This window comes from Suricata suricatta, chromosome 2 (assembly GCF_006229205.1).
Source record: "Suricata suricatta isolate VVHF042 chromosome 2, meerkat_22Aug2017_6uvM2_HiC, whole genome shotgun sequence".
NCBI classification, from domain to species: domain Eukaryota; kingdom Metazoa; phylum Chordata; class Mammalia; order Carnivora; family Herpestidae; genus Suricata; species Suricata suricatta.
Genome location: NC_043701.1, coordinates 144,690,475 through 144,718,465, shown reverse-complemented (window position 1 = coordinate 144,718,465; position 27,991 = coordinate 144,690,475). Strand labels below are relative to the sequence as shown.

General features: G+C 44.4%; 1 protein-coding gene across 1 annotated transcript in view; it reads left to right on the top strand.

Moving 5' to 3' along the window:
* The window catches only part of GRID1 (glutamate ionotropic receptor delta type subunit 1), a 693,764-nt gene that overhangs the window by 623,633 nt on the left and 42,140 nt on the right, over positions 1 to 27,991 (top strand). The window contains exon 13 of the mRNA XM_029919939.1: positions 23,413 to 23,608. Within this exon, the coding sequence (XP_029775799.1) occupies positions 23,413 to 23,608 (196 nt within the window). The remainder of the gene's footprint in view (positions 1 to 23,412; positions 23,609 to 27,991) is intronic.

The window sequence follows — 27,991 nt, the reverse complement described above, 5'->3', positions numbered from 1 at the left end:
CTTCTCAGAATTGGCTTCTCTTGGCTCAGCACACTAAGATAACCAGTCCTCAGTCTCAAGTAAGAATAAACACATTTTCTTCCCTCTGCTGCAGAGCTCCACATCAAGAGACACCATTAGTCCATACACACTTACTCCGAGGTGGACACCCAGGCACACAATGTCATAACCACACATTCTCTTGCTCATACACAGAACTTAATCTCTGTGCATTGCCCTCTTTATTCCCACTCTGGTTTTGGCTGCAAAGGGCAGAGCTGGAGCTGAATTTTTCTGTTTAGGATTTCTCTTGGAGCCTCTGCATCAGAGCATTCCCTGTGTGTGACAGACTGTGGGATGCATGTGTGTGCCTGATGCCCTCACATGGCTAGTATACCTTTTATCGTAATAATGATGGTCAAAATACACAGCTGGTTAGTACAGGCTTTTCCTCTGAGTCTGGGGAGAACTCAGCTGCCAAGATGTCTGTGATCTCTGCAGGGCTGAGCTTTGCCTGGGCATGGTGGGTCCTCTCCTATTGCACACACTGGCTCAGCCTGACTTGATAGAGAAGTGAGGGAGGAGAAGGTTTCATGTCTTGCAGGAGAGGGAAACCGAGTCATGCAGCAGAGCCAGAAGCAAAGTGTCCCTGAACCATCGCAGGGCTTAAGTAATGACATGTACTGCAGTGGGGTAGGCTGGATTCATCTACTTTTTTATCCACTGATAATTCTATTGATTACCTACTGTGTGCTAGGCAGTTTTAGAGATGCAATGGGTAAGAAGCCAAACCTGTCAAATATTTTCATGGAGCTTAAAGCACAGAAGCATGACTACGAGGTTGCCTGATCTTACATCCTGGACCCAGTGTTTAATGGAGGCATGACTTTGGGCAACTTAACTTTCTGGGACCAAGATTCCTCTTTTGTAAATTGGGAAGAATAATAGATCTTACCTAAAAAGCCTTTCTGCAAATAGTGAAAATAGTGCCCTGTACATAGTGAGCACTCATTAATAATCTTCGCTGATTCACCTTTCTTTTTTTTTTAAATAACAATTTATTAGGGGAGCAATCAAGTAAATATGAAACATATATATATATATATATGTGTATATATGTGTGTGTATATATATATATATATAAGAATTTGGTTAAAGAAGAGTGTGCTACATATCAGGTCACTGCCCCCCCCCAGGTCATCGGATTCTGGAGGCATGAAGTCTCCTCTATTTGTCTGTATTAATGAGACTTATCTCTCCTCTATCTGTCTGCTCCTCTTTGTTTCTATTAGGTTTTCTTCTGCTTATAGCCCAAAGAACACTTTCTGTATTTTCCTAATCTAGGGAGGTGGCATTGTTTGAGGAAGAAAGAGGTCTGAGAGAGATGGAGAAGGTTGACTTGATCATGCATTTTTTGATGTGGCAGGTGGGAGAAAGGCTGAAGCAAGGAGGCAGGGCAGCCCAGGCTTGAAGACCAGGGGCCTGGTGTTGCCTGTAACTGCCATGAGTGTTATGCAAAGAGCAGAGTTGGATGGGCACCATGAGATCCAGTTGGGGCTAGATATTTTAGATGTTTATGGATGCTCAACAAGTGATGATGGCAAGGGAGCTCAGGATAAGCTGAGGTCAGATCCCTTATAGTTTTAGAAATCAGGGCACACAGCAAAGTGGGTTGTGAAAACTGATTCACTGACCACAATGAAATTGACCTAACTAAAACAATGCAAACATGAGAGTCTCTAAAATCATCCGTCATCTCCTCATGCCTTCCAAGTTAATCCCAAGTGAATCTTGTACTTCTCTACCCACGGTGGCTGGTACCTTTCCTTCCCTGGGGGGAGGGGTCACCCTGGCTGGGCTGTGAGAGTACCAGTGCTGATGGGAGGGACAACAGCAGGTGATGATCTTGTAGAGGAAAATTTTGACCCTGTTCTAGGACTGCTCTCCTGTATAAAACCTGATCATTCTACCCTGGCCTCCCAAGTCTCCTATTTTAGTCAAACATGGTTTTGATGTTTGATATTTGGCCAAGACATTGAGTAACCATACTGGGCCTCCATTTCTTATCTATAAAATGGTACCACTCTATCTTTGTCAGTATATTGTGAAAATTAATTGAGTATATAATAACTATCCATTAAATATTAGCTCTTCCCCAGGCCATATGAGTTGACATTTACAAAAGTGATGGTCTAGATTCTTACAAAAGAGGGGGCATCCAGTCTAGAGAAGCAGTCACCAGAATCTGAGCTGTGACCTCCAGGGGTAAGCTGTGCACTCTCCTCTCCGCCTTCCCCGTGGTGAAATTATGCTGATCTTGCCTGGCCACGTGCCTCCCTTCCCGAGACAGCCTGGAGATGCATATTTATGTATTTCCAGTCATCACCCCAAGAGCTCAGATTTTCCTGTCCTTGGTGTCACTTTAATTAATACACTCCTGTGTGCTGGGTGACAAAATTAGGTTGCAGGGGTGGCAGGCATTTATATCACAAAAGGAGAGAAAAAGGTGTTTTGCACCGTTTTCCTTCTTAAGCTCCATTATTAATCTTTGCAATCAATACTCCTTTATTTTTGGCTCCAGGAGGTGGTGGGGTGGAATCAGACTGTCAGGCAATTTAAGGCCACATCTGCATAAGTAATAGAGATGGTTTGTTACTTTCAGTCTAGGTGAGAACATGTGTCCCGGGACAGATGTGGCAGGGCTAGCCTCTGTGATTCTCATGCCAACTTTATGATATGTTTGATTTAGGTAAAGTGCCTGGAACCTGCTGGGACTAAGTTGTTATTAAACACCATCTGCAGTTTTCACTTTAACTAATATCATAAGAATTAGGATCTCATACTTTAATTACCATGGTAACCCTTTTCAGTCATGGGAAGAAGAAGAGAAGAATGGCAACGTGGACCAGAGTGGTGCTTTAGAGGCTGTATGCATCTATGGATGCCTCTTATCCTGAGCTCAGACCAGAGCTTTGATGCCTGCTGTGGGCTGATCACTGCCCCAACCTGGCCCTCAAAGCAGCTGGGGTTTGCTTATGTGGAAAGGGAACTGGAGTACGTGGCCCCAGTGGAGGAGTCTACTGAAATACCAGTCACACCCATTTCCATCAATGGTATTATTTATTGAAGAATTACTGTTATTTTACTATATTATCTGATATAACATATGTTCTCTATATATGTATGTACATCATATGCACTGTGTTATACAATACAGTTATGTGTTACAAGCTGTCTATGTGTTCTACATACATTTTATTATCTAATTTTTACTACACTGAGCTAATATTGCAGATAAGGAAACCAACGCAGAGAACCATTCCATACAGTTGATACATAGCAGAGCCTGGATTCAAATGTCTACTTGTTTGAATCAAAGCCAATGCTTTCACTGACACATGCCACTTAATAAAATGTTCATGTGGAAAATTGAAAGGAAATTCTCCAAGTTGAGAGGGGACATATTTGGCCCTTTCAAGTTTCATTTTCTTTGATTCTAGTATTGCTGCCACCACCTCCTCCAAGGTACCCACAGCTGTGGCTTCAAGCTCCACTCTTCAGCAAAGAGACTGAGCTCATTGTTTGGGTTCCCCAAGCACAGTTAAAGTTGGCTAGGATTTTGAAAATACTTCATCAGCCCATGTGGAATGATAAACATGAATACATTCGGTCAATCCAAGGGATGAAAAACTGAAAACATATACTGTGAAATCTGAGATGGAAGTCTAGTCTCAAATAATCCGTCAGTTCGAAAGGAAGAGCTTTTGGAGTCAAATGCCACTGGGAAATCTTTGTTCACAACCTTGCCAGATTCAGGACCATAGACAAGTCCCTAACCCCTTTGTCTTCGCTTCCTCATAGGAAAATGGAAATGTTCATGCTTAACTCCCTTGGGTTTCATGAGGGTTGGACACAGGGTCTGACACTTAGTAGGTGTTTTTTAATGTTTATTTATTTTTTTTGAGAGAGAGAGAGCATGTGCAAGCAGGGGAGGTGCAGAGAGAAAGAGGGAGACATAGAATCTAAAGCAGGCTCCAGGCTCTGAGCTGTCAGCCCAGAGCCCAATGCAGGGCTTAAACTCATGAACCATGAGATCATTACTTGAGTTGAGGTCAGATGCTTAACCAACTGAGCCACCCAGGCACCCCTAGTAGGTGTTCTTTAAACAGCATGATTCCACTTGCTGAAGGCTTGTACATGTGGACTCTCATATTAACTGTGCAAGGGGGCCATGATCTTTGCCTCCCAGTCAGGAGCTCTCTACTAGGCATCTCGATATCTCTGTGTTCCTACTGTGCTACACACCAAGATTGAGTGAATATTCCATGTGGTTGGGTTCATCTCTAGGAGTATGACCCCAGGAATAAACTCATCCTAGAAGGGAAACTGTGCTTTCTACATTCCAGGAAAGCCCAGGTCTCTTCAGACGTTTATCAATAGTTATTCATTTTTTTCATTCATCATGCAGTTATTGAGCATCACACAGTTATGGGGCTGGGCAGGAGTAGAGTAACAGTGCTGGAGTAATATTACCATGTAATTGACACAATGACCATAATATAAGAGTTGCCCATAACCAGAGGTTGTCCTACCCATTTGTTAATTCACTCACTCACTCACTCACTTATTCATTCACACCTTGCTATAGCGGAGAGATCATTTGTTCCTATTGTGTGCCTGGCATTGTGTTAGGCTCTAGAGATAAAAATGTGAAAGAAAAAACCACGCCCTCCACCTTCATAGAATGGCACTTGCTGATTCAGAGAACTAGGAAAACCAGTGACTCAATACAGTGCAATGAGGAAATAGTGTGATGGAGGAAGTGTTGGTGATTATCAAAGCACATAAGTATATACATTTCCTGGGGCTTCCAAAGCAGAGGATAGGCACACCTCAGAGATATGGGGGTTCTAGACCATCACAATAAAGCAAAAATCCCAATAAAGCAAATCAAATGAATTTTGGGTGAATCCCAGTGCATATAAAAGTTATGTTTACACTATAGTGTAGTCTTTTAAGTGTGCAATAGCATTGTGCCTAAAAAACAATATACATACCGTAATTTAAAAATATTGTTAGAAAATGCTATCATCTGAACTTTTGATGAGCCATAATCTAATGAAGGGTTGTGCCTCCATGTTGATGGCCACTGACTGATGAGGGTGGAGTTTGCTAGAGGTTGAGGCAGCTGTGGCAGTTTCTTAAAACAAAGACAGGAGCAAAGTTAGCTGTGCCAGTTGACTCTTTGTTTCATGAACAATATCTCTGTAGCATGCCTTGTGTCTGATAGCATTTTTCCCACAGTAGAACATTTCAAAATTGGAGCCAATTCTCTCAAACCCTGCTGCTGCTGTTTTATCAACTAAGTTTGTGGAATATTCTGAATCTTTTGTTGTCATTTCAACAGTCTTCACAGCATCTTCACCAGGAGTAGATTCCATCTTGAGAAATCACTTGCTTTGCTCAGCCATAAGAAGCAACTCCTCGTCCACTAATGTTCTATCATGAGAGGGCAGTAATTCAGTCTCATCTTCAGGCTCCACTTTTAATTCTAGTTCTCTTGCTAGTTCCACTATATTGGCAGTTAACTTCCTCCATGGGAGTCTTGAACCCCCCAAAGTCATCTGTGAGGGTTGGAGTCAGCTTCTTTCAAATCCAGTTAATATTGATTATGTTTTGACCTCTACCCATGAATCCTGAATGTTCTTAATGGCATCCAGAATGGTGAATCTTTTCCAGAGGGTTTTCAGTTTACTTTGCCCAGATCTGTCAGAGGAATTCCTACCTATGGTAGGAATGTATTACAAAATGTATTTCTTAAATAATAAGACTTGAGATTTGAAATTATTCCTTGATCCACAGACTGCAAAATGGCTATTGTGTTAGCAAGCATGAAAACATTAATCTCATTGTACATCTCCATTAGAGCTTCTGAGTGACCAGGTGCATTGTCAGCAGCAATATTATGAAAGGAATTGGTTTTTCTGAGAAATAGGTTCAACAGTTGGCTTAAAATATTCAGTAAACTAATTTGTAAACAGATTTCAGTCATTCAGATTTTGTTGTTCCATTTATTGAGCACAAACAGAGTAGAATTAGCATAATTCTTAAGGGCCCTAGGACTTTTGGAATGGTGAGTGGGCACTGGCCTCAACTTAGTCACCAGCTGCATTAGCCCTTAACAAGAGAGTCAGCCTATCCTTTGAAACTTTGAGGCCAGGCATTGTCTTCTCTCTAGCTCTGAAAGTCCTAGATAGTGTTTTCACCAGGCAGTTTGTCCACATTGAAAATCTGTTGCTGGGAAATCATGAATTATCTTAGCTGGATACTCAAGATAACTTGCTGCTGCTTCTATGTCAGTACTTGCTGCTTCATCTTGCACTTTTATGTTATGAAGATGGCCTCTTTCCTTAAAGTTCATGAACCACCCTCTGCTAGGTTCCAACTTATTCTGCAGCATCCTCCTCTCTCCCAGCCTCCATGGAATTGGAAAGAGTCGGGGCCTTGCAGATTGGGCTTTAGCTTAAGGGAATGTTGTGGCTGGTTTGATCTTCTATCTAGACTACTAAGACTTTCTCTATATCCGCAATGAGGCTGTTACACCTTTCTTATCATTTGTGTCTCCACTGAAGTAGCGCTTTTAATTTCCTTCAAGAACGGCTTTACGTTCCGAGCTTGGCTAGCTGTTTGGCACAAAAGGCCTACCTTTTGGCCTATCTCAGCTTTCGACCTGTTCTCACTATGCTGAATCATTTCTAGCTTTTGATTTAAAGTGAAAAAGTGACTCACTTGGACACATAGAGACCATTATAGCGTTATTAAAAGGCCTAATTTCAGTATTGTTGTGTCTCAGGAAATAGTGAAACCTGAGAGGGGGGGGGGAGAAAGAGAGAGAGGAAGGAATGCTGGTTAGTGGAATAGTCAGAACACATACATTTATTGACTAAGTTTTCCATCTTCTTACAATAGTAACAACAATGATTACCACAACAGATATAACACTAATAAGTTTGAAATATCATGAGGATTGCCAGAATGTGACAGACACGAAGCAAGCAAATGCTTCTGGGAAAAATGGTGCTGATAGCCTTGCCTGATGCAGGGCTCCCACAAGCCTTCCATTTGTAAAGCCCACGATATCTGCAAACACAGCTGAATGAAGGACAATAAAATGGGGTGTGTCTGTACTGCAAACTGGGTTACTTAACAGAAATTCATTGGCTCCCAGCTCTAGTTTGAAAACAAGGTGTTGGTGAGGTTGTTCCTTGCAAAGTTGGTGAGGGAGAATCTGTTCTATGTGTCTCTACTGGCTTCTGTAGGTTTGCTGTAAATCTTTGGAATTTCTTGGCTTGTGGATGAATTCTTTACCCCAGTCTCAGCTTCATTTTCACATGGCGTTCTCCCTGGGTGTGTGACTGTGTCCAAATTTCCCTTTTATAATGACACCAGTCATTGGATTAGGGCCCATTCTAATGACCTCGTTTAAATTGGTTACCTCTGTAAAGACTCTGTCACCAAATAAGATCACATTCTGCAGTACTGGGGCCTATGACTCTGACACATCTCTTTTGGAGGACATGATTTAATCCATAACAGAGAGAATGTCTTAAACTGAATCCTGGAGGTAGTGATAGAATATGAGGAGCTATCTGTGTGTTTAGGAAGGAGAAGTGGTCCACATGGCAGATGGGAAGGACCAGAGGTGAGAGGAAACCCCCCCAGTGGACATAGGGAAGTGTGGCCGGGACAGAAAGTGTAGAGGTGCTGGCTTGAGGACCAAGTGGATACAAGTCCCGCAAGGCATAGGGAGTCGCGTTTAGGAGGGGCTACTTTCTTCTGAAAGAAATGCAAAGCCATGGAGGGTCGTCTGGACAAGCATCTTGGTCAGAACTCATCATAGCCTCCCCACTCAAAATTTTAGCACACCATGCAGCAGGGAACCACACCTCCTAAAACTCAGCATGCACTTCTGTTCTGGTCAGCCAAGTTCCTCTCTTAGGCCTCCCATCAGGAAAATGCTGTACATGGCTCATTCGGGCATGGGGGAAATGTGGCCTCTTCCCTGAAGACAAGTACTGTGGTCTATAAGGAGCCTAGAGCCTGTCTCTGCTTGGCATTGGATGCATTGGGAGGCATCCCTTTTCTTTTAACCCTCCCTTTACTTTTGCTTTGTCAAACCTGGCGGGTCAAACCCATGAAGGGCATTTTTAGAAATGCCTTTATAGAGAGATTTAAGCATCCCGTTTGTTTATCTGACCAGAACATCCAGAATGGAAGATGAGGAAACATGCATGAGGCAGCAGAGGTGTGTGGTTTATACATCATTCATCCACTCAAACAGATTAAAATGTGTTGTTCACTGAGTGACTCTTGTGATCTGGGCATAAACACCCAGATAGAGTTTAGTCCTGGAACTCCAGATTGTAAATCCTAGAGCACGAGAGGCAGCTCTGTCCTTCCTGGTCCGATGCCCTGTAAATGTGGCAAGAGGGACACATTTCAGGGAGACACAGCTCCCTGAAGGGACAAAGAAAGCACATTGACTGAATAACACAGTCCTTTGAGGGATCCCATGATAGGCTTATTTCTCTTGAAGATTGCAGGCAGCTTCCTCCTAATATTCACTATCAACCCTTCCTGCTGAAAGACCCTCTTGTCCTACTGAGGAAGGGATTGGCTCTGCTTTGGGTTTGTGGCTGGGTTTTGTGAATTATTTTTCATCCAAAGGCAGTATGGGAAAAATATTATGTCCCCATAAGAGTCAGAGAGGCCCACAGCAATTTTCGAAGGTAGTTAATTTGCTTAGCCCTGTTGGTTATGATGTGGCTGTGGCCTTGGCGTGACTTGAAGACAAGCCCCGGCAGCCCCTGCTTCTGGGGAGGTGGCTGTAAGTGCTCCTTAGGGGAAAAGCTCCTGGTGTCCAGACAAACTGGATTTTAATTGCTAGAGACCTTTTCTTTGTGAGATCCTCCTCACAATAGCTCTGAGTCCCAGCAGACACCTCAAAATGAGATTCCAGTTTTCAGAGAAAACAGCCATGTTTCACAGAAAACAGTTCTTGGTGCTACTTTGTCAGAAGAGAGAATCCTAAATAAGGTAAGGATTTAGTGCCAACCCAGGCCAGAGAGTCATGAAATATCGCAGTGGGAAGACTTGAGGGCTCGTCTTGGCCAGGGGTTTCAATCAGAAATGCTTACAGGGCCAGGCAAGAAAGTCAGTGTAGGCTTACACCAAGGAGAGTTCTGGGGTTTGTGGTGACCCAGGAATCATTATGCTCATATTAAGGGGAGTCACATTCAAAACAAACAAACCCTATGCTAGGCAAACCAGCTGCTTCTGGACCTGCCATGAAGATTGGCATTTTATAACTATAATATAGTGCAAATCTCTCATTGCATAATTGGGATTATGGATGCAACCACATACTAAGTGTCTCCCATGGGCCAGCACTGTTCTCAGCGCTTCCTGAATTCAGTCAATCTGGGAACATCCCTGTTGTATAGAAAGGAAACGGATGCAAAGAAAGACCGAGTTTGTCCAGGGCCACAGAGCAGGCAAGCAGTAGTGTGAAATTCACAACCATAGTCTGACTCCAGTGTCAAGGTTCTGGACTCCTGCCCTGTATGGTCACCCCATGATGGGTGCCCCTCAGAGCAGGAAAGCATCATATACCCTGGGCAGAGCCCAGAACCCAGATTCCAGACTCCCAGTGTGATAGCACTAAATTGGACCATGTTGCTCCTGCTTCTCAAGAGCATGGCAGGTCAAGTTTAGCCAGGCTTTGTAGCCATAACAGACTGGTTTATATGCCTAAGCAGAGGCTGGCTGGACTATAGGGTCCTGGCTAGGTTGGTATGAGTCTCTAACTCTTGAGCAAGTTAATTCATCTGTCAGAGTCCTGAGAATGAGAACTGTGATAACTTCCTCCAGGGCAGTTAGGTAGAACTAAAAAAGAGGGAACAATATAAGGTGTGGATATGTTTGGATGCCCCCTAAGAGTTTCTATCTTTCTCTTGGTCCTCTGGTCTGTGGAAGCCACAACGTGCTTTTCCAACTAGTACCTCTTAGTGGTTGAGCTAGTGTTCTGCAGCCGGTTGTGTTGCTCCCATCAGAGAGTTTACTGTTGGACAGTGGCAGAGTTGTCCTGAGTGTCCTGCCCAAACCCTGGGAAGTTAATGGGATGGATAATTATTTTAAACACAAAGCAAGATCATGCTCAGTTCTGCCAGTATCCAGGTGCTACAGTGTATCCTGTGTTTCTCTGATCAAGGCACCCTTGGCCCCAGGTGGTGCCTGCCAGAGAGAGTGCCAGGCTGAGGCTCATGGGGCCCCTGGTGGTGTGTCTGGCCCCTGACATTGCTAATGGCACTTGAAGAGCCTTTCATCCAAGAGAAGCTAGCTATAACTGAAAGGTCCATGGTCCATGGCATGGACACTATCCTTAGTTGGAGCTGGTATGGGAAGATCCCTCAAACATCTTAGAGAAAAGTTCAACATCAGGCAGACCAGCGAACTCAACCTGATCCTGGCACAAACTAGCCCTAAAAACCTCATCATTTCCTCATCTATAATGTGGGATGAATAATTTATCACAAAGGTTGAGTCTAAAGATGAAATGAGCCAACCCTTACGCAGCACTTGGCACAAATTGGGCCCCTGCCATCCCTGCACCCAAACAAGACTCATCAATAACAGAACATACCTTTCTCCTCCCAAATCCCTTCCCTAACCTCTCCATCAGTCTGGATCCTTGTTTGAGTGATTTTCATGCACACTGATTCAGAACAGCCAGCATCTTGTAGCTTCACATTTAATTACAGTTGGTTTTGTTTTGTTCAGCAACAGGCTCACATGTGCTAGTGTTTTCTTTCCAGCTTTCCCACATGGGGAGGGCTTGAGTCCCTGCTTTCTTACACTGTGAGTGCTGGGTACCCAGGTCCATAAACAAGCTCAGATGGACAGATGTTTCATGTGCTATGATCCCTGCACTAGCTGCATTGGTTGGTTTCTCTGTCACACAAATCTTCCACCTACGTGGTCACCATTCCACCACTGAAAAACCTCTAGCTGCATGACATCTCTTAGTCTTCGTGTCCCAGCCCTCCAGCAATCCCCCCTTTCCTTCTTTCCTCTCTTCTTCCTGCCCTGGGGTCCTTCCATGCATATTCATACATGCATGTGCATATGCATGCCCAGGCCCTAAACACATGTGCACATGCATGCATGCACACACATGTACAAGTACATGGGTTCACCACTCCTCTTCAGTCCCGCCTTCTGAAGCACCTCTGACAGTTTTCTGCGGTAACTTCCCCGTTGCCCAGTGCATAGAACATGCCCACCTGCCCATCTCACACATTCTTGGATCCTGTAATCAGTACTTTGTTTCCCATCATTTTTGAACTTCTATCCCATCATACCGCCCTCTTAGTATTTGAGGTCCTATCCTTAGTGCTTCTTAATTATTTTACCATTTCTTCTCCCTTCTAGTAAGTTGCTATAGTCTCTGGAGCTTTCATTCTCTCCAAACATCAGTGGTTCGAAAACAGTCAACTTTGCCCAAAACATCTTTTTTTTCCTCTCCTCCACGTGTCAGTTTCTGTTTTCTCCTTAAGCTGACACTTAAGCCTCACTTTTCCTGTTAACCCTCCCTCCTCATCCTCACCCCAGTCTCTCATCTGCTATGCTGCAATTGGTTCCACATCTTGTTCCAATAACTCTGAGCTTACTTCTAACAATGTGTTTTGCATGATATTTTGATTGTCTGTTTCCTCATTTATCCTGCACACTTGGCTGTGGGCTGTTTGAGATTGCTACAGGATGACAATCAAGTGCATGGGTTTTGGGATCAAGCAGTGCATAGTAGAAAGACAGCTCTTCCTTCTGTTTGCTTCTGTTAGCCTTCTGTAAGTTACTTAATCTCCTTGAGCCTTGATTTCCTCATCTCTACAATGGGGGGATAAGTATAACTTTATATGAGAGTATGGCCAAAGTTAATGAAGCAATACAAGTGATGTATTAGCACAGTGTCTGGAAGTTAGCATTATTATAGCTTTCTTCTAGCATATCAAGTGACTGACTGCCTGGGAAGCTGACATAATTGAGGGGCTCAGTCAGACATCTGGAAAGGAGAAGAGGGAGGGAAGGACAGTGAAAACAAAAGCCAGCAGGGAGAGAAGAGACTCAGACTGTGTCTCCGGAGCAGAGGGGGATGCAAGCTGTGCCAGGAGGCAATGAAGGCACCTTCACATCCTCCCAAAGGGCTGCTGCTCTGATTTGCATTTCAGTCACATTTATGACAGCCTCATAATGGATTAAGAGCCCCAGCACTGATATATTAAAGGTTAATGGTGCATCCTGCTTTTGTATTGATTTGTGGCAGCAAATATTTGCGGGTGTTGAGAGCTGGGAGTCCGCCATATTCTTGGCATGAAGATACTGCCTGCTGGCAGGGCTGTTTGTGCAGGGCTCCCACTGAGCACGAGGGGCATAGGAGCTGGGTAAGCCAACAGCTGCTGCTTGCAGGGTTCAGTCTCAAGAGGATTCTCTCAGCCAATGCTGATTTCCACTAGATCCACAAAGAAACTGGATCTTGAAGCTTTAGTATCCTGAGGAAAAAGGCTGGGGAGTACCTGTACCCGGCCCCGGCCCTGAGCTCCTGGGTGGTTCCTCGAATAGCTCTCTGACCACACAGCTCTGTGCTGTGTTTCCTGGCCCAAGGCTACAGTTCTTCTGTTTTAGCTCTCAAGCCATCATTTATGCCTGCTTCTCTGGAGATGACTGACCCACACTTGTCCTGAAAGCAGACTGATCAACTCAAGAAAAAGACATTTCTAACACAGTATCCAACCTGCCCATTTGGAAAGTGAGAAAAAGTGAATTCATTAATATATTATTCATGCATATAATAACCCATGTTTATTAGAGTGTCTACTAAGTGCCAGGCAGTATTGTAAGGTGGGGAGCAAATTATCCCAATTTGGCTGGAACTTGCCTGGTTTTAGCACTGAAAGTCTATGTCCCAGGAAATCTCTCTGCCCTGTGCAAACCAGGATACTGTGGTCATGCAATTGTAGGCACTGGTGATATAGCAATAAACCAAACAACCAAGTCTAGGGGGAGGACTGACATTCAAAAGCCTGTGATATATTTCTTTGTTTTTATCATATAATTTAAGATGGCTGGTGTTTTATTAGGGTTGTCAGCAAAGGCCTCACAGAGAAGGTGACATTTGATCAGAAACCCAAGACACTGAGAAAGGGAGCCAATTAAAGATGTGAGGGAAGAGTATATCAGGCTGAGGAGAAAACAGCTACAGAAATCCCAAGGCAGGAAGGCAGGGAAGCCATTGTGGTGAGAGCAAAGGTATTGGGTTCCGATCATGTGGGACTTTTCAGGCCATGTGAGAATGTGGATGTATCTTTGAGAGAAAGGAAGTAATTGGAGGGTTATGGATAAAGAGGGGACATGATTTGACTTAGCTACTGAAGGATCATTCCACCTATTCCCCTGAGGAGTGGATTGTAGAGTTACAGGTGGAGTCAGCGAGACCATTAGGGAGATGGTCTCAGTACCCACATCAGACAGAGATGGTACATAGTGAAAGTGATGAGAAATGGTCTACTTCTGGATCTCTCTTGATGGTAGAAGAGAGCAAATATGATGAGTTGATATGTGAGATATGCAAGGAAGAGAGGAACAGCAATGATTTCAAGGCTTTTGTCCACAGCATCTCAGAAAATAGCGTTTGTTTGAGTTAGACAGAGTCTAGGAAAAACAGGTTTGGTGGTAGGTTTTGGGGTTCACAATTCAAGAGCTTGGGTTTGAACATGTTCTGTTAAAGACCTATTAGCCATCCAAATGGCGTGTGGTGTGGGGAGTTGCCTAGAATCAGTGGAGTGAGTGAGGGCTAGGGTGGTCCATTGGAGGCATCAATGAATACATGTATTTACAGCCAGTTGACTTGACCAAGTCATGGTGAAAGGGATGTCATTAGAGAAGAGAAGGAATCTGTTGGCTGCAGCTGGGACATCCCAAAATTCAGAGTCTGGGGAGAGAAGTAATAGAAATGAGAGGAATAAAGAGGCACTTGCAAGGTGAGAGAACTAAGAGTGATGTCCCAGAAGCCAAATGAAGGAATGTCTTCAAGAAGGACAGAGTGATCAAGTTTCTCAAATTCTGCTGGTCAGGGTAGAGTCTGGAGTGGGAATTGGCCACATATTTGGGAGATCATCAATAACTTTGACAAAAACAGCTTCAGTTCAGTGTTGAAAACTTAACCAAGGTAGGTTCGTGAGAAATGGGAAGAAAGAAATGGAGATTGTTAACACAGACAACTCCCCAGAGAACTGGAGAGTGGTTGGAGGAGGGTATGATCTCAAAGAATGAGTTTTTGGTGTTTTGGTTTTTGTTGTTGTTTTTTTTAAAGATAGATGTATGTGTTTTCATGCCAGTGGAAATGATCCGTAGAGAGAAGCAATTACATAATGTCAGAGATAGAGGTGACAACTGTAAGAGCAATGTATTTGAGAAGGCAAGAAAGTATGGGCTCTAGGAGACAAACACAGTAAAGTAGAAGTAGGAGCAAGGACTGACCACCATTTTAAGAGTTGGGCTGGCAGGTATTCAGTGGTTTTAGAAAAAGAAATTCTTTATAAAGAAGCAAAGTTCTCTACTGATTACTTCTACTGTCTTAAGAAATGGGAAGCAGGGTCATGGTCTGAAAGTCATCTAAGAGAGTGGGAGGATGAATTGGGCAGGGGAGTTTGGAAACTCACCAGGCTGCATAAGAGTCTACTTGAGGTTAGTGGTTGTGATTCTAAAGTTAGACCCATTACCGTGCTGGTCTCCAGCCTGGTTCCTACTCCCGCCCCCACCATATTTAGCTATAAGCACAGAGTTGTTTTAAACCAGATAAGTTGTTTCTTTCAGGAAACACAAAGTCAGCACCTATTGTCTGTCAGACCATATGTGAAATGACAAGGATCTGGATGTGGACAGAGTCCAGCCTCAAGGGAGCTCACTTTTGAGGTGGAGAACAGACATGTAGATGGACACATAAAATCTAAAGGGGTAGATGTTAGGATAGGCTATGCTTAGAACACAAACATCAAGCCTAGATCTGAGAGAATCTGCTCTTCCTACTGGAGATGTCAGCTGAGATGATGGAGGGTAGGTGGGTTTTAGTCCTATGGAGAAGGCATGGCCCAGCATAGTGGACAGATAATGAGCTGAGTGAAGGCTTGGAGGAGGCCAGAGAACTGAGTAACTTGAGAAAAGGCTGGAGGAGATGGATCTGGAATGCAGGAGGCTTCAAGACTGAGTGTCCTTTGCTGATGGTATTGCCTGGTTTTGACTTAGTGGAGGATGTGGACATTCAGCCTCTGACACATGCCAGGGCCTCGTTTGGTACCTGGTTCAGCATCTTCTGACCCAGGCTGAGGTGACACTCACAGCCTCATCCCTCAGGACCTGTCACTGAGCCCTGCTCATTTACACGGTCTAGATTGAGTTTGGCAAATTTGAAACATATGACCGCTTATGCCCTCCTTTCAGAAACTTTGGCTGCCAGGGTACCAGGCTTGGACTCAATCCAGAAGATGCACCAGTGAAGGAAACTCCAGCCTGCCTTGGTGAGGAGGCTTCAGTCCCAATGGGCCCTGGATGCCCAGGATGGCTTGGGCCTTTCTGGGTTAGGCTAGGCATTTTCCTCTTGTTCTGGGGGCTGCAGGTACAACTATCACAGCCCATTAGAGCCTGTATCTCATGGCCAGAAGGGTAGGGGTCTGATGAGGTAGGAGAGGAGCCCCTCTCCTCTCCTCCCCATGGATCTTGACTGTGCTGGGCAGTTGGCAGAGGGGGTGAACACAGAGGACAACGACAGCACAGAGCTAAGTTCCCAAGGCCCAGAGCTATCACTTAGGCAGCAGAAGGATTTTTAATTTTAAGGATTTGCGTTGTGTTTACAATGTAATTTAAACAATGCAAATGTTACAGAAACACATTTGTAAAATGTGGAAGTCTCACAACTGTTCAGGGCTTATTCCCCTTGTTTTTGTTCCTATATTTATTTACATGTATTAATGGTTACTTTTTACCAGAATGCAGATCTTCTGTATACAAATATATTTTTTTCCTAGCAGTTTATTTTGGGCATCTTTTTATTTCCCTAGCATTCAAAACATGGAATATGGAGAGAAAGCAATGTGGAGGGAAGGTTGGGGAGGGAGCGGAGCATGGTTTCACTGGGTACTCAGTACATACCAGGATCTCTGTGGTCATACACAGAGCTCACATTTGAAGAAGGGCTTTGCAGCTTCCTATATCCTACAGGATGTGCCTTCCTGTCATGGGCCATACCACCCTCAGCCTGATGGGTCACTAATGTCCCCAGAGGGTTCCCCAGGCTGGGATTCAGAACTATAGTTGCTCTCATGACTGACTGGATACAAAGGAGTGTGTGTCATCCCCCACCTCACCTTCCCCCAAGCCTCCACGATGGGCCTTGGTAAATGTTGAGGGGGTTGTTCCTCTGCTGAAACACACTTCCAGCCTGCCATCCTCTGCTTGGAAGGCACAGCGACTCCAGGTCTTGCCCCCACCCACAAGGGCACCCTCAAAGTGCTGGAGAAGCACATGCCCTCAGTGTGAACCCCAAGGGCTAAAACACCCCCTACACACTTGATCTAATCTCTCCCTCCATTATTTTCTATAATCCTTACTCTGCTTTATTAATCCTCATAGCGGTTTTGATCACTGGATACGTGACATCAGAGGTCTGCCGACAGTGCCCCCATGGGCCACATCAGCAGCCTGCAAACTAACACAGTTTTTCTTTTTTGAAACAGTTTTAAAGTGTTCTAAAACAAACAAAAACCCCCAAAACACAATACCAAGGGGTATGTGACAGAGTGGTATGTGGACCCTCATGCCTGCATATGTACAATTTGTCCCTTTCCAGAAAGCTTGCTGACCTTGGCATTCCATCATAACTTGTGTGTCTGTTGTTGTCCATATGTTTGTTTCTGTCTCGCTACCTCTACCACATCAATGCCACAAGAGTGGGAACTTGGTGGTGTTCATGCTGTATCCTTCATCTAGAGCAGTGTTCTGTACAAGCAGATACTAGAAAATGTGTTTTTGGATCAATCAGTGGAAGCATGAAGACACCTGTGGAGTCTTTCGGAGCCCAAAGTTGAGAGGCATCTCAGAGTATCTCCACCTTTCCCTGAGGTCCTGTCCACCTCAGTGAGACCCAGGTGTGGGGAAGGAGAGACCAGGAAATGTGGCAAAGCCTTGGGTAGGAGAACACTGCATGGGAGAAGAATCAGAGTGACTGGAGGCACAGTGGGGAGCCCTGGTGAAGAGACCGAGGAGGGGCAGGGAAATGGGTAGGGCCCTGGGAGCACTGGTCTCATAAGGAGCCTGTGGAAAGCCAGCCAGGCCATCCCAAGTGGCTCAGGTAGCATCATCTCCTGTAGAGTCAGACAGGAGCAATAGGGAAGGGAGGTTGCTGGGATGATCATCAAGGCATCTGTGGGCTATAGTCACAAAGCTTCACGTTATGAGGATGAGCATTCCCACCCTCCCATGCCTTTTGGGTCACTCCACTACTTTCTTTTCTTTTTAAGGAAGAATAATAGGGCTTTGGGATTTAGATTTACCTGGCCTGTGATTATGGCAACCCCACAGTTGTTAAAAATCTGTTTTACATATATAGTATATTGATTCTGCTCCTGTTGCAAGTGTATTTATCTCCATTGCCAATGTAAATATTTCTATAACATACAAAGATGTATTTATAAATTCTGTATTATTGATTTTTTTCATGTGGCAAACACATTTTTCTCTTTGTTAATGAAAACTTATCTAGGAAATAGTAATATTGATTTATGGGGAAAGGTATGGGGAGAGAGGTGGTGCCGAGCTGGGTAGACTGTCCCTGGCCACAGCTAAAGGAGATGTCATGGGACTTCCAGAAGGTGTATGTTTATTTGGTCTCAGAGGCAAAGGATGTTCTCAAAGTCCTTCTGCAGAGCAGTCTGGTGTCTTTGTGGGAGTCAGCTATGCTTTCAGCTAGGGGAGACCCTCAAAATTAGCCATCCAGGCCAGGAGATATAGAGAAGCATCTCCCATTGGTTTCAAACCCAGTTTCCATAGGGCACAACTGAGTGAAAGATACTGGTTCAAAAGTAAGGTTGGAGGAAAGACTAAGCCTTGCCATGGTAGGATTCCAATACTACATGTTGTTAAAAGATGCAACAGTAAGGAAATAGGCAGTAGACTTCTACAGGGAGTCTACAGGGTCAGCTGCAAAGTGTACATACTTGTAATGTGACACTTCATTAGTGAATGCGGACACAGACAGGACAGCCTGGTGAAGATGCTTTTAAAGGCTTCCTTCCCTAATATAGACTGTGATGTTATAAAAGTGTTGTATGGTGACACATGGTAGCGACACTTGCGGTGAGCACAGCCTAATGCATAGAGTTGTTGAATCACTATGTAATACACCTGAAACTAATGTAACATTGCAAGTCAACTACTTCAATAAAAATAAATAAAGACCCCCCCACCCCTGGAAGCTTCCGTCACCCAGAAACTTACTAATTTCTTGGGAAAAACCTCTGCTAGGCAGTTCACCATAATGGTTCTCAAAAACAAGCGTCCATATGGTCTGCCAAAGGAGTTTTGGTGTCTCCATGCTAACTCTGGATTCAGAATTCCTCTACTAGTTGTCACTTTAGGCATCCTGGGTTCCTAAAATGTGTACTGTTCACAAGGTGACCCATTGGATGCTGATGAGGAGGCATTCGCACATTCCTTGGCAATAAGATGGAATCAAGAAGCTTGAACACAGGCTACTTATTGGGGAGGCAAATGGGCAGATGCCAAGACAGGCTTCAATCTCTTGAGCTTAGAAAAGTCTAGAAAAGCTGCCTTCCCTTGGTTACTTCCATCCAGCTGTGACCATGACAGCCCCAACACTGAGTGATTACTCCTTTACACTGTTCTTTGTTTTGACCATTTGAACAACTGCTTAACAGCCTAACAGAAGGGCTAACATTTTTAAACATTGACTATGTGCCAGACATATGTCTGTGATCCTTAATCTTCACCAAATCTGTGAGAAAGTGTGAGTTAAGAAAACTAGGGCCTCATCTGTTGATTCTGAAACCCGCATGTGCATCACACTCACATGAAGGGCCCACAAAAGCACAGATTCCTGAGTGCTGCCCCAAAGTTTCTGATTCAGTAGTACTGGGGTAGTCCTAAGAACTTGCATTTCTTCAAGAGTTCTGGATGATGTTGGTTCGGTGACTCTGAGGACCATACTTTGAGAGCTACTGGTCTACCTCAAACAGCTAAGTAAATATCCACAGGCAGGATTCACTCCCATGTCTGTATGATTCCAAAGCTATTTTGTCTTAGCTGATATGAATTTCCCCATGGCATGTGTCCAAGATGGACACTCAGGGCCTACTCAGGTCATACCTTGTCTTGCAGGAACACCTTACCCCTTGATTCTCCATCTAGCTACCTCCACCATCTTTCCTGGCTCAGTTAACATTTTCTCTTCTATGAAACCTTTCCTGAGCTCTGTTCATTGCCAGCTGCTCTCATGCTGTTTAGTTACGACTACTACTGCTTTACTCCTCTGACCATTCTTCCACCCCTCACTGTGAACCCCGTGAGGACGCCTGCCATTTATTCCTTGCTATGTGTGCCACTGTGCCTTATCAAGTGGCTATTCAGCATCTGTTGGTGGGACAACCGGTTGAATGACTGTAACCTGTTGTCAGCATGTGTGATTGAGGTTTCTAGAGATGGCACCTGTGATGGGCAGATCTTCATCTCTCTGTGATGAGGTGCAGAGACACTTTCTAGCAGTTATTGCTGAAGAGACTACTTTGAGAAGCTATATTAAGTGTGCTAGTTCTGGCTTTTCGAGCTAAGCAACCTCGCTTGTTCGGATGGGTGTCCTATCTGATGTGCACATCTGTCTTCCCCTGACCGCCAGTGTTGGCTCAGAACCTGGCTGGCCCACTGCTTCTATGCTCTTTTATTTCTCCCCCTGAATCCCTTTCAAAACTGTACAGTCTGATGAAAGGATGAGTGCCCAAAGGAGATGATGTTAGTGTATGAAGGGTGGAGTCCTCCTGCCTAAACCTCCCAATGTTTTGACAGTGTTATTTACACTGAAGTATGGGGGAAGTAACTACTGTGTGCTGGGCATGGTAGTGAGCTTAGAAACTTTCCTTGAAAGAGCATGTGTGCATCCCTCTGCATGGATTCATGGCTGTGAAAGGTGATATATGGAGGCCACTGGGCTGAAGCATGAGGCTGGCACAGCAAGAGGAGGTGGTGTTTGGGAGTGGGAGCAGTGAGGTCTACTGGGACAGAAATGGACATGAAGCCATAAACATTTGGGCTGCCTACTTTGTCATCCAGAGATTATCCCTGAGCCTCTGGCCAAGGGCACCATCATGAATAAATACTAAGAGGTGAGAGGAAATCTCCATTTCAAATGTGGGGATGGAACAGTAGTGCTGAGCTCCTTGGCAGTTACGCATTCATTCCATACTCATGGAAACTGCAGTAATTTAGAGCAGTTCAGTATTTAGACTCAACTGTGTAATTCATCCTGATGTTTCCCATTCATCAAAGCCTTGTGTTTGTTTGTATTACCATGAGAAAAATAAAAAATGTGGGGAAAAAAATCCCCCCTCCTTTCATTACAGGCAAATTACAACAGAGTTACAACCCTTGGGGCCCTTCAAGCAAAGGAACATCTTGCTTCAATTAGATATAAATAATGAACAATAATTAGAAAGATTTCTTCATCGAATTTGTTATTTTATGTTTCCTTTCATCTGTAATGTATTGAAACAAATACTGAGCTCCATTTCTGGGCCATGTAGCAAGGTCTAAAGGAACTCCATGGAGTGTATCTTCAAAGCAGAAGGAAGCACCCGTTGTTGGCTCCTCTGTGAGCATGCTGTGAAGACTGATGTCAACCCTGGACCCAGTGCCATGGATGTAAAAAGGAGGCTGCCTCAGCTCTCGTCCTCCAGATTCCTACAGTCTACCATGCAGAATAATTGCTGCTAGTTACTGGCCACTGAGTTTGCATCAGGCACTGCTTTATGAGCTAAACACACATCATTTCACTTAGTCTTAATGGTAGCCCTCTACCACAAGCTCTAATTCTGGCTGTGCTTTAAGTGTTTCAAAAACTGAGGCACAGAGAGTTTAGCTAAACTGCCAGTCCTGCAGTATCATGCTGGTGGAGCCAGGAGGTAAGGCAGGTAGTTGGACTCCAGAGATGTTGCTTCCTCTCACTCTGGGATGCTGTTCTCTCAAATCACAGTGATATTGTGTAGCCATAGAAACCACACAAGGTGTAGAGATGGCACAGGGAGATGATGGATTCACATGGGGAAGGGAGGCACCCGGATCTTCAGAGTGTTTGCGGAAGAATATCAGGTGGATGTGCGAGATAAAGAGGTTCCAGGCAGAGGAAGCACTGTGGTCTGGTGCCATAGATGGAGACTGTGTGAGATTTCTCATTTCAGCATTGGTTGTGGAATTGCATGGAGGCAGGAGCAGCAGCTGAAGATGAGACCAGAAGATGGAGGGTTGTGTAGATTATGTTGAGAAGATTGGATCTTTTCATGGGAAGGGTGACTCAGGGAAAGGTGGAGATGATCATCCTTGTTGGTTCAAAGGAGAAACAGATTTCCAGAAGAGAAACAGACAGTGATTTAGTTGAAGCCTGGAGAGAGAAGCTGGCTCATCACTAAGCATTTTGGGATTTTTTTTTTGCCAATTTATTCCTTATGTGATATTCTCTCAACACACTGAATCAAGTGGTACTCACTTAAGGCAAGTGAGAGCTTTGTGCCAATTGGTCCTTCCTAGTCTGACTATTCTCCCACCCCAAGGAAGCCTCTCCTTCTCAATCCCCAGCTCAGACATCTGCTGGTGGGCCCTCCTGATGCACTGCCCCCCCAAACATGCACCTGGCTTGAACTACCTGCTCTCCTTCATGTACAATAAACCCAAGGCTCTCAAAAATGCTTTGATTTATCTCTACCGTCTTTCAATAATTGTCAGCACCTAAAAATCAAGAGACTTCATATAAAACCCAGATTTGTTTCTTTTTTTGTATAGTTTATTGTCAAGTTGGTTTCCATAAACACCCAGTGCTCTTCCCCACAAGTGTCCTCCTCCATGCCCATCACTCCCTTTCCCTTTCCCCCCTCCCCTTCAGCCTTCGGTTTGTTTTCAGTATTCAAGAGTCTCTCATGATTTGTGGCCCTCACTTTCCCTAACTCTTACCCCCGCTTCCAATGGTCCTCTGTTAAGTTTCTCCTGTTAGACTTATGAGTGAAAACATATGGTATCTGTCCTTCTCTGTCTGACTTATTTCACTTAGCATGACACCCTCGAGTTCCATCCACATTGCCATGAATGTCCAGATCTCATTCTTTCTCATTGCCATGTAGTATTCCATTGTATAGATAAACCACATCTTCTTTATCCATTCATCCATTGATTGACATATAGGCTGTTTCCATGATTTGGCTATTGTTGAAAGTGCTGCTATGAACATTGGGGTACATGTGCCGCTATGCATCAGCACTCATGTATCCCTTGGGTAAATCCCTAGCAGTGCTATTGCTGTGTCATAGGGGAGTTCTGTTGTTAATTTTTTGAGGAACTTCCACACTGTTTTCCAGAGCAGCTGTACCAGTTTATATTCCCATGAACAGTGTAGGAGGGTGCCCCAGATTTATTTCTTTATTAGAAGATAAACTGAGGGGTAATTCTCAATATGCAACAATTGGGTGGAACTCTAGAAGAGCCACAAGCTTTGGAGGGGACATGCATAGTCACTGGCCCACCTGAGCGTGTGTCTCTGCCCACACCAGTTCTAAGTGTCAGGGACTAGTCACCATCATCAATCTTCTCAACATGTATTTCCTTCCTCTGCTGTAGGCATTGGAGTTGGAGATCTTTAGTATCCAGCCTCCCATGTTTCTCTGTCTCTTGTATTGTGATTGTCTGTCTATATATTTCTATGGCTAGACTAGAAGCTCCTTGAGGACAGGAATGATGTCTTATTCATCCTTTTGTCTCTTGAGCTCAGCACAGGACTTGGTTTTAGGTATTCAATAACCTTATTGAATTAATCTACACTGAGGAAATATAACTGTGGTAGGATTAGGCCCTGACACATCATGCTCTGGGCTGAGGAACTCGAGCCATTTGAAGTTGGAAGTGATGAATGTGAATAGTGGGCCACAGCTGGGCTCAGTCCTTGGGAGGGCCTTGCAGCCCAATTATATTCCTGCAGTGTGCAACATGTATATAGGCTTCACTGGTTTGTTTGTTTGTTTGTTTGTTTGTTTGTTTGTTTTTGCATTTCAGGACATTCCAGGACCTCTCCAAACAAGTTGATATGTCTTATGGCACCGTCCGGGATTCTGCTGTATATGAGTACTTCCGAGCCAAGGGCACCAATCCCCTGGAACAAGACAGCACATTTGCTGAACTCTGGCGAACCATCAGCAAGAATGGAGGTGCGGACAACTGTGTGTCCAGTCCTTCAGAAGGCATCAGGAAGGTAGGTGGGAGCAGGCCACCTGGTCACATGTGTGCTATGACTGGCTATGGGCACCATCATCTGCAAGGTAGGAGACACCTTCCCAGAACAACTTCTTTGAGTAGCCCTGTCACCTACAGGGTGATCCATCTTCAGCCAGTTGGATAGAAATTTCTCCCAGGCATCTGAACGTCCACAGGAGATGCATACGTTCTTTAGGTAGATGCCCATTCTTGGCAACAGAAGCAGAGGGGTTGCTCATTAGCTATGGACTAAGTTTCCAAAGGGTCAGGGAAGAACAGGCAGATGAAGTCCCCACATATAGACCTCCTTCCTCATAGGCTCATTGGATGGTGCCCCAGAAGGGCCTGCCCACCCAAGCGAGAACACTGAGCAAAAGCAGAAACCAAGGACCAGCTAAGAGGTGGCGGGACTGAGGGGACAAGGTTGAGGAGAAAGTGGGCACCCTGTGGGCAGTCAGGGAAGGCCAAGAGCAAGGGCTGGTCAGTTGGGCATCTCTGTGGGACTGTGCTCTGGAAAAGAGGTGTGCTTGGAAGATGGTGGTGAGGACAGCAAACTTAGGATGGAAGCTGTAGTTGGGGAAACTGATGGAGAGCAGGATGAGAGGAAGCCTGGGCCAGAGAGAAGGACATAGTAACAACCATCATTCTTCAGCAGTGGGTTAGACTCTGCTCATTTATTTCATTTAATTACCTACAATGGCCTGAATTAATCATTGTTATCCCATTGTACAGATGAGGATCAGAAACATGGGGTCACACTCCTAGTTAGGTTGTGATGCCTGGAGTTCCAGGCTGTGTTTGGCATTTACCCACCACATGCTGCAAAGCCCCTAGGGGTCAGTGAGGAGGAAGATGGTAGGATGAAGACAGGTGTCCTCTAGGGATGCTACTGGTGGTGGTGTCCTTCTGTCCAGTGACTTTCACATGCCGTGACTACTGTCCCTGAGGTCCCTAGTCAATGGTGTAAGAAAGACATGTGCCTGTGGCCAGGACTCCTGCCTCTGAGCAGACAGGCATCCCACCCTGCCTCAAGCATCCCTCCCTTCTGTTCTCACAGAGCAGTTAGCTCATGATGGCTTCTCCTTGTCATTTAGCCACTTTCAACAGTAGAAAGCATCTGGGCTCCGAAGCCTGACACACTTGGGTGTGAATCCCAGCTCTGTACTAACCAACTGTGTAGAAGGGAGCACACCACTCCTTCTGTCTGGAGCCTCTCAGAGTTGAGAGAGGCCCTTTGGAGGTCTCCTTAGAAACATAAACTATTCAGAAGTATATGTTATGGCAAATTTTTAATCTTTACATTTAACCAAGTGACACCTTAACAAAAATAACAGGCTGCAATATAAACATGCTACCCACATGCTTATGAGATTTAATAAAATCTCTGTTTTCAGTGATTGTCAGGGGATGGCACTCTAACCTCAAGTTGCCAGGTCTTCCTTCATCCCTGATAAGTGACTCTCTGTGGTTGTAGGTGACCTCATTTGGAGATAATGAATACAAAGTTGACTTAAGGCTTTTTATGAATGTAAGGCCTGGGCCAAATGGCCTTTGAGTTTCTGCTCTCTGCTTTCTTTGTCTCTCATAGAGAGCTGATACTCCCATCCATATAGCATTTTTATGAAGATTCATTGCAACAGTGCTACAAAAAGTACTTCTTCTAAAAGAAAAGATGGCTACTTTGACTTTATTAAACTTCCATTTGTTGTAAGACACTTTAAAGAAAATTAAAAAGAAAGCCGCTCACTGGGAGAGGATATTTACGTGTTATCACCAATGTAAGGTTAATATCAAGATTAGAGGACGAACTTTTATAAATCAGTAAGAAAAACTCAAACAATTTAACAGAAAAATGGGCAAAAGACTTGCACAGGCCTTTCACAGAAGAGGCAGTGCATATGGCCAATAATCATAGGAGGAGATATTAAAAATCATTAGTGATCTAGGATATGCAAATCAAGACCATGAAGGTATATCATTTTACACCAATTAGACTGGCATGTAGTGAGAGGTGGTAGACAGGACGGGAGTAACAGGTGGTTAATTGCTCGTGGGAGTGTACCCAGTACAACCACTTTGGAAATGAGTTTGTTATTCTCTTATAAAACAGAACATCCACATACCCTATAACCCAGCGATGCCACTCCTATGTATCCACCCAAAGGAAATTCCTGCACACGCTTCAGAAGTGAGAAAGGTCAGGGTGGCAATGCTAATAATCAGAACGCTGGAAAGAATACAAGTGAGCTGGAACAAGATAAAAAAATATGACCTGCAGTGAAATGAATGGACTACACCTTCATGTAATAGCATGGCTGAATCTTAGCAGAATAACACTGAATCAGAAAAAGCATTAAAGGCAATTTCATATGGGTCAGTGAATAGAAAACAACATACAACTTAATACCCATTTAAAATGTATAAAGCACATGCATACACACATCCAGAGTAATGATTAAATACAAAGTTCATGATAGTGTTTCATACAGATGGGAGAGGAAGAGCAGCAGGAAGGAGAGAAACAAATGGTTGAATAGCACGTCAAGGTCATTGTTAACTGTAGATTCACAAGGGTTTTTTTTTTATTTCTCACTATAATAAATAATTAATGAGTTAATTTTAAAAAGGGGGTCATTTCTGGACAAAAGGATGGGCATTCTGACCCAAGGGTTCAGGTGAGTAATGCTAGTTCACACAACTTCCTACTTGTCCAAATGAGCGAGTTCTGACCAAGCCAGTCAGAGTTTGGCTCCCACACCTCCCAGGCCCTTTTGTCTTCACAAACCTCCATGTGCCCGCCCAGTCTTGTTCCTGGTGTATCATCAGAGAGCAGACAGCATGATAGAGCCCCCTGGAGGGTGATGAATGGTGTCATGCTGGAGGGGAAATGGGTCATCAGGGAAGTATTTACTTGTCATCTTACTTACCCCTAGTCCATTGCTGGCACATTGGAAATCACTTACCCTCTGGTAATATTTAGGGTCTTATCTCATGAATAAAACAAAGTAAAAAAATGCAAGTAGTAGAAGATGCAAATAAAGGATTCCTTATGAATGCCTATAGCTTCATGGCACAGAATCTAATCTTTTCTCAGTACATAGGATATGTTACTTTTATGACACCTTGATTTTATAAACCCCAAACCAGCTTTGGGGTCACAAATCTCTCTCTTGCATTTGGATCTTTAAGAAAAAAAAAAAACGAACTGCCAGCACTAGACAAATGTTAAGGGTTTTATAACTAGTGTCATAAAAGTAAGTTTATGGTATTGTCAGAAAATGGAGTGTGCTGCGTTTTTTACTGGAAAGAGAGCTCAGATTTGCTCTCAAATCCTCTTCATGTGCCTGTTTGGGGGGCTTCTGTGCCTAAATACTTCTCTGAAACTCTGTCTCCTGCCCCTATGGAGGTGCCCCTAAACCACCCCTCCCCCAGGCTACAGCTTCAGAAACCTTGTGAACCCCACCCACCTGGTGCAGACCAGGCTGGGGATGGCCTTGCCCCAAGTGGGGTTCATGTCCTGAATTCAGGAACTGTAAGGAGAAATCCAGCCAAAGAGAGCCTCCTTCTGTGCAGCACACACAACCTGGCAAAGGTGAGGAGGGGATGCCCCTGAGGGACATTGCCAGAAACTTCGTTAGCAAGGGGAAGATGACCTCACTTCTAATTTCCAGTTACTCTTTGGTGACTCTGGCTCCGTTTCTGAAGAGTGCTTGGTAGTGGAGTGATGTCTAATTGCTACTAAAGCTGGGGGTGGAGGGTAACCTCAGAGAGCTGCGATGATTTTTTTCCTTGGGAGTGCTGCAGATTTTAATGAGTTGAAGCCAATTTAGGTGCAAAATTGCTTAGCAAGAGGTGAGTACGTTTCCTCAGTATCAGAACCAGGGGAAGGGATTGTGTCACAGCTGCCCCAGCTCTGTGACCCACTCCTTCATGCTGGTGGCCACTCAGACAAGGAAGGGACAACCCTTTCTGGGCCCTGGTGAAGAGAACAGGAAGGAATTTGTAAGCAGAAGGAAGTTTTATTTACTTATTTTTTTAATAGTTTATTTTCAAATTGGTTTCCATATAACACCCAATGCCTCTCCCCACAAGTGCCCCCCACCATGCCCATCACCCTCTTTCCTCCCTCCCCCTTCCCCTTCAGTCCATTGTTCATTTTCAGTATTCAATAGTCTCTCATGATTTATGTCCCTCAGTCTCCCCAGCTTTCTATCCCCCTTCTCCTGTTAGACCTATGAGTGCAAATATATGGTATCTGTCCTTCTATGCCTGACTTATTTCGCTTAGCATGACACCCTCAAGGTCCATCCACTTTGCTACAAATGGTCAGATTTCATTCTTCCTCATTGCCATATAGTACTCCATTGTGAGTGTGTATATA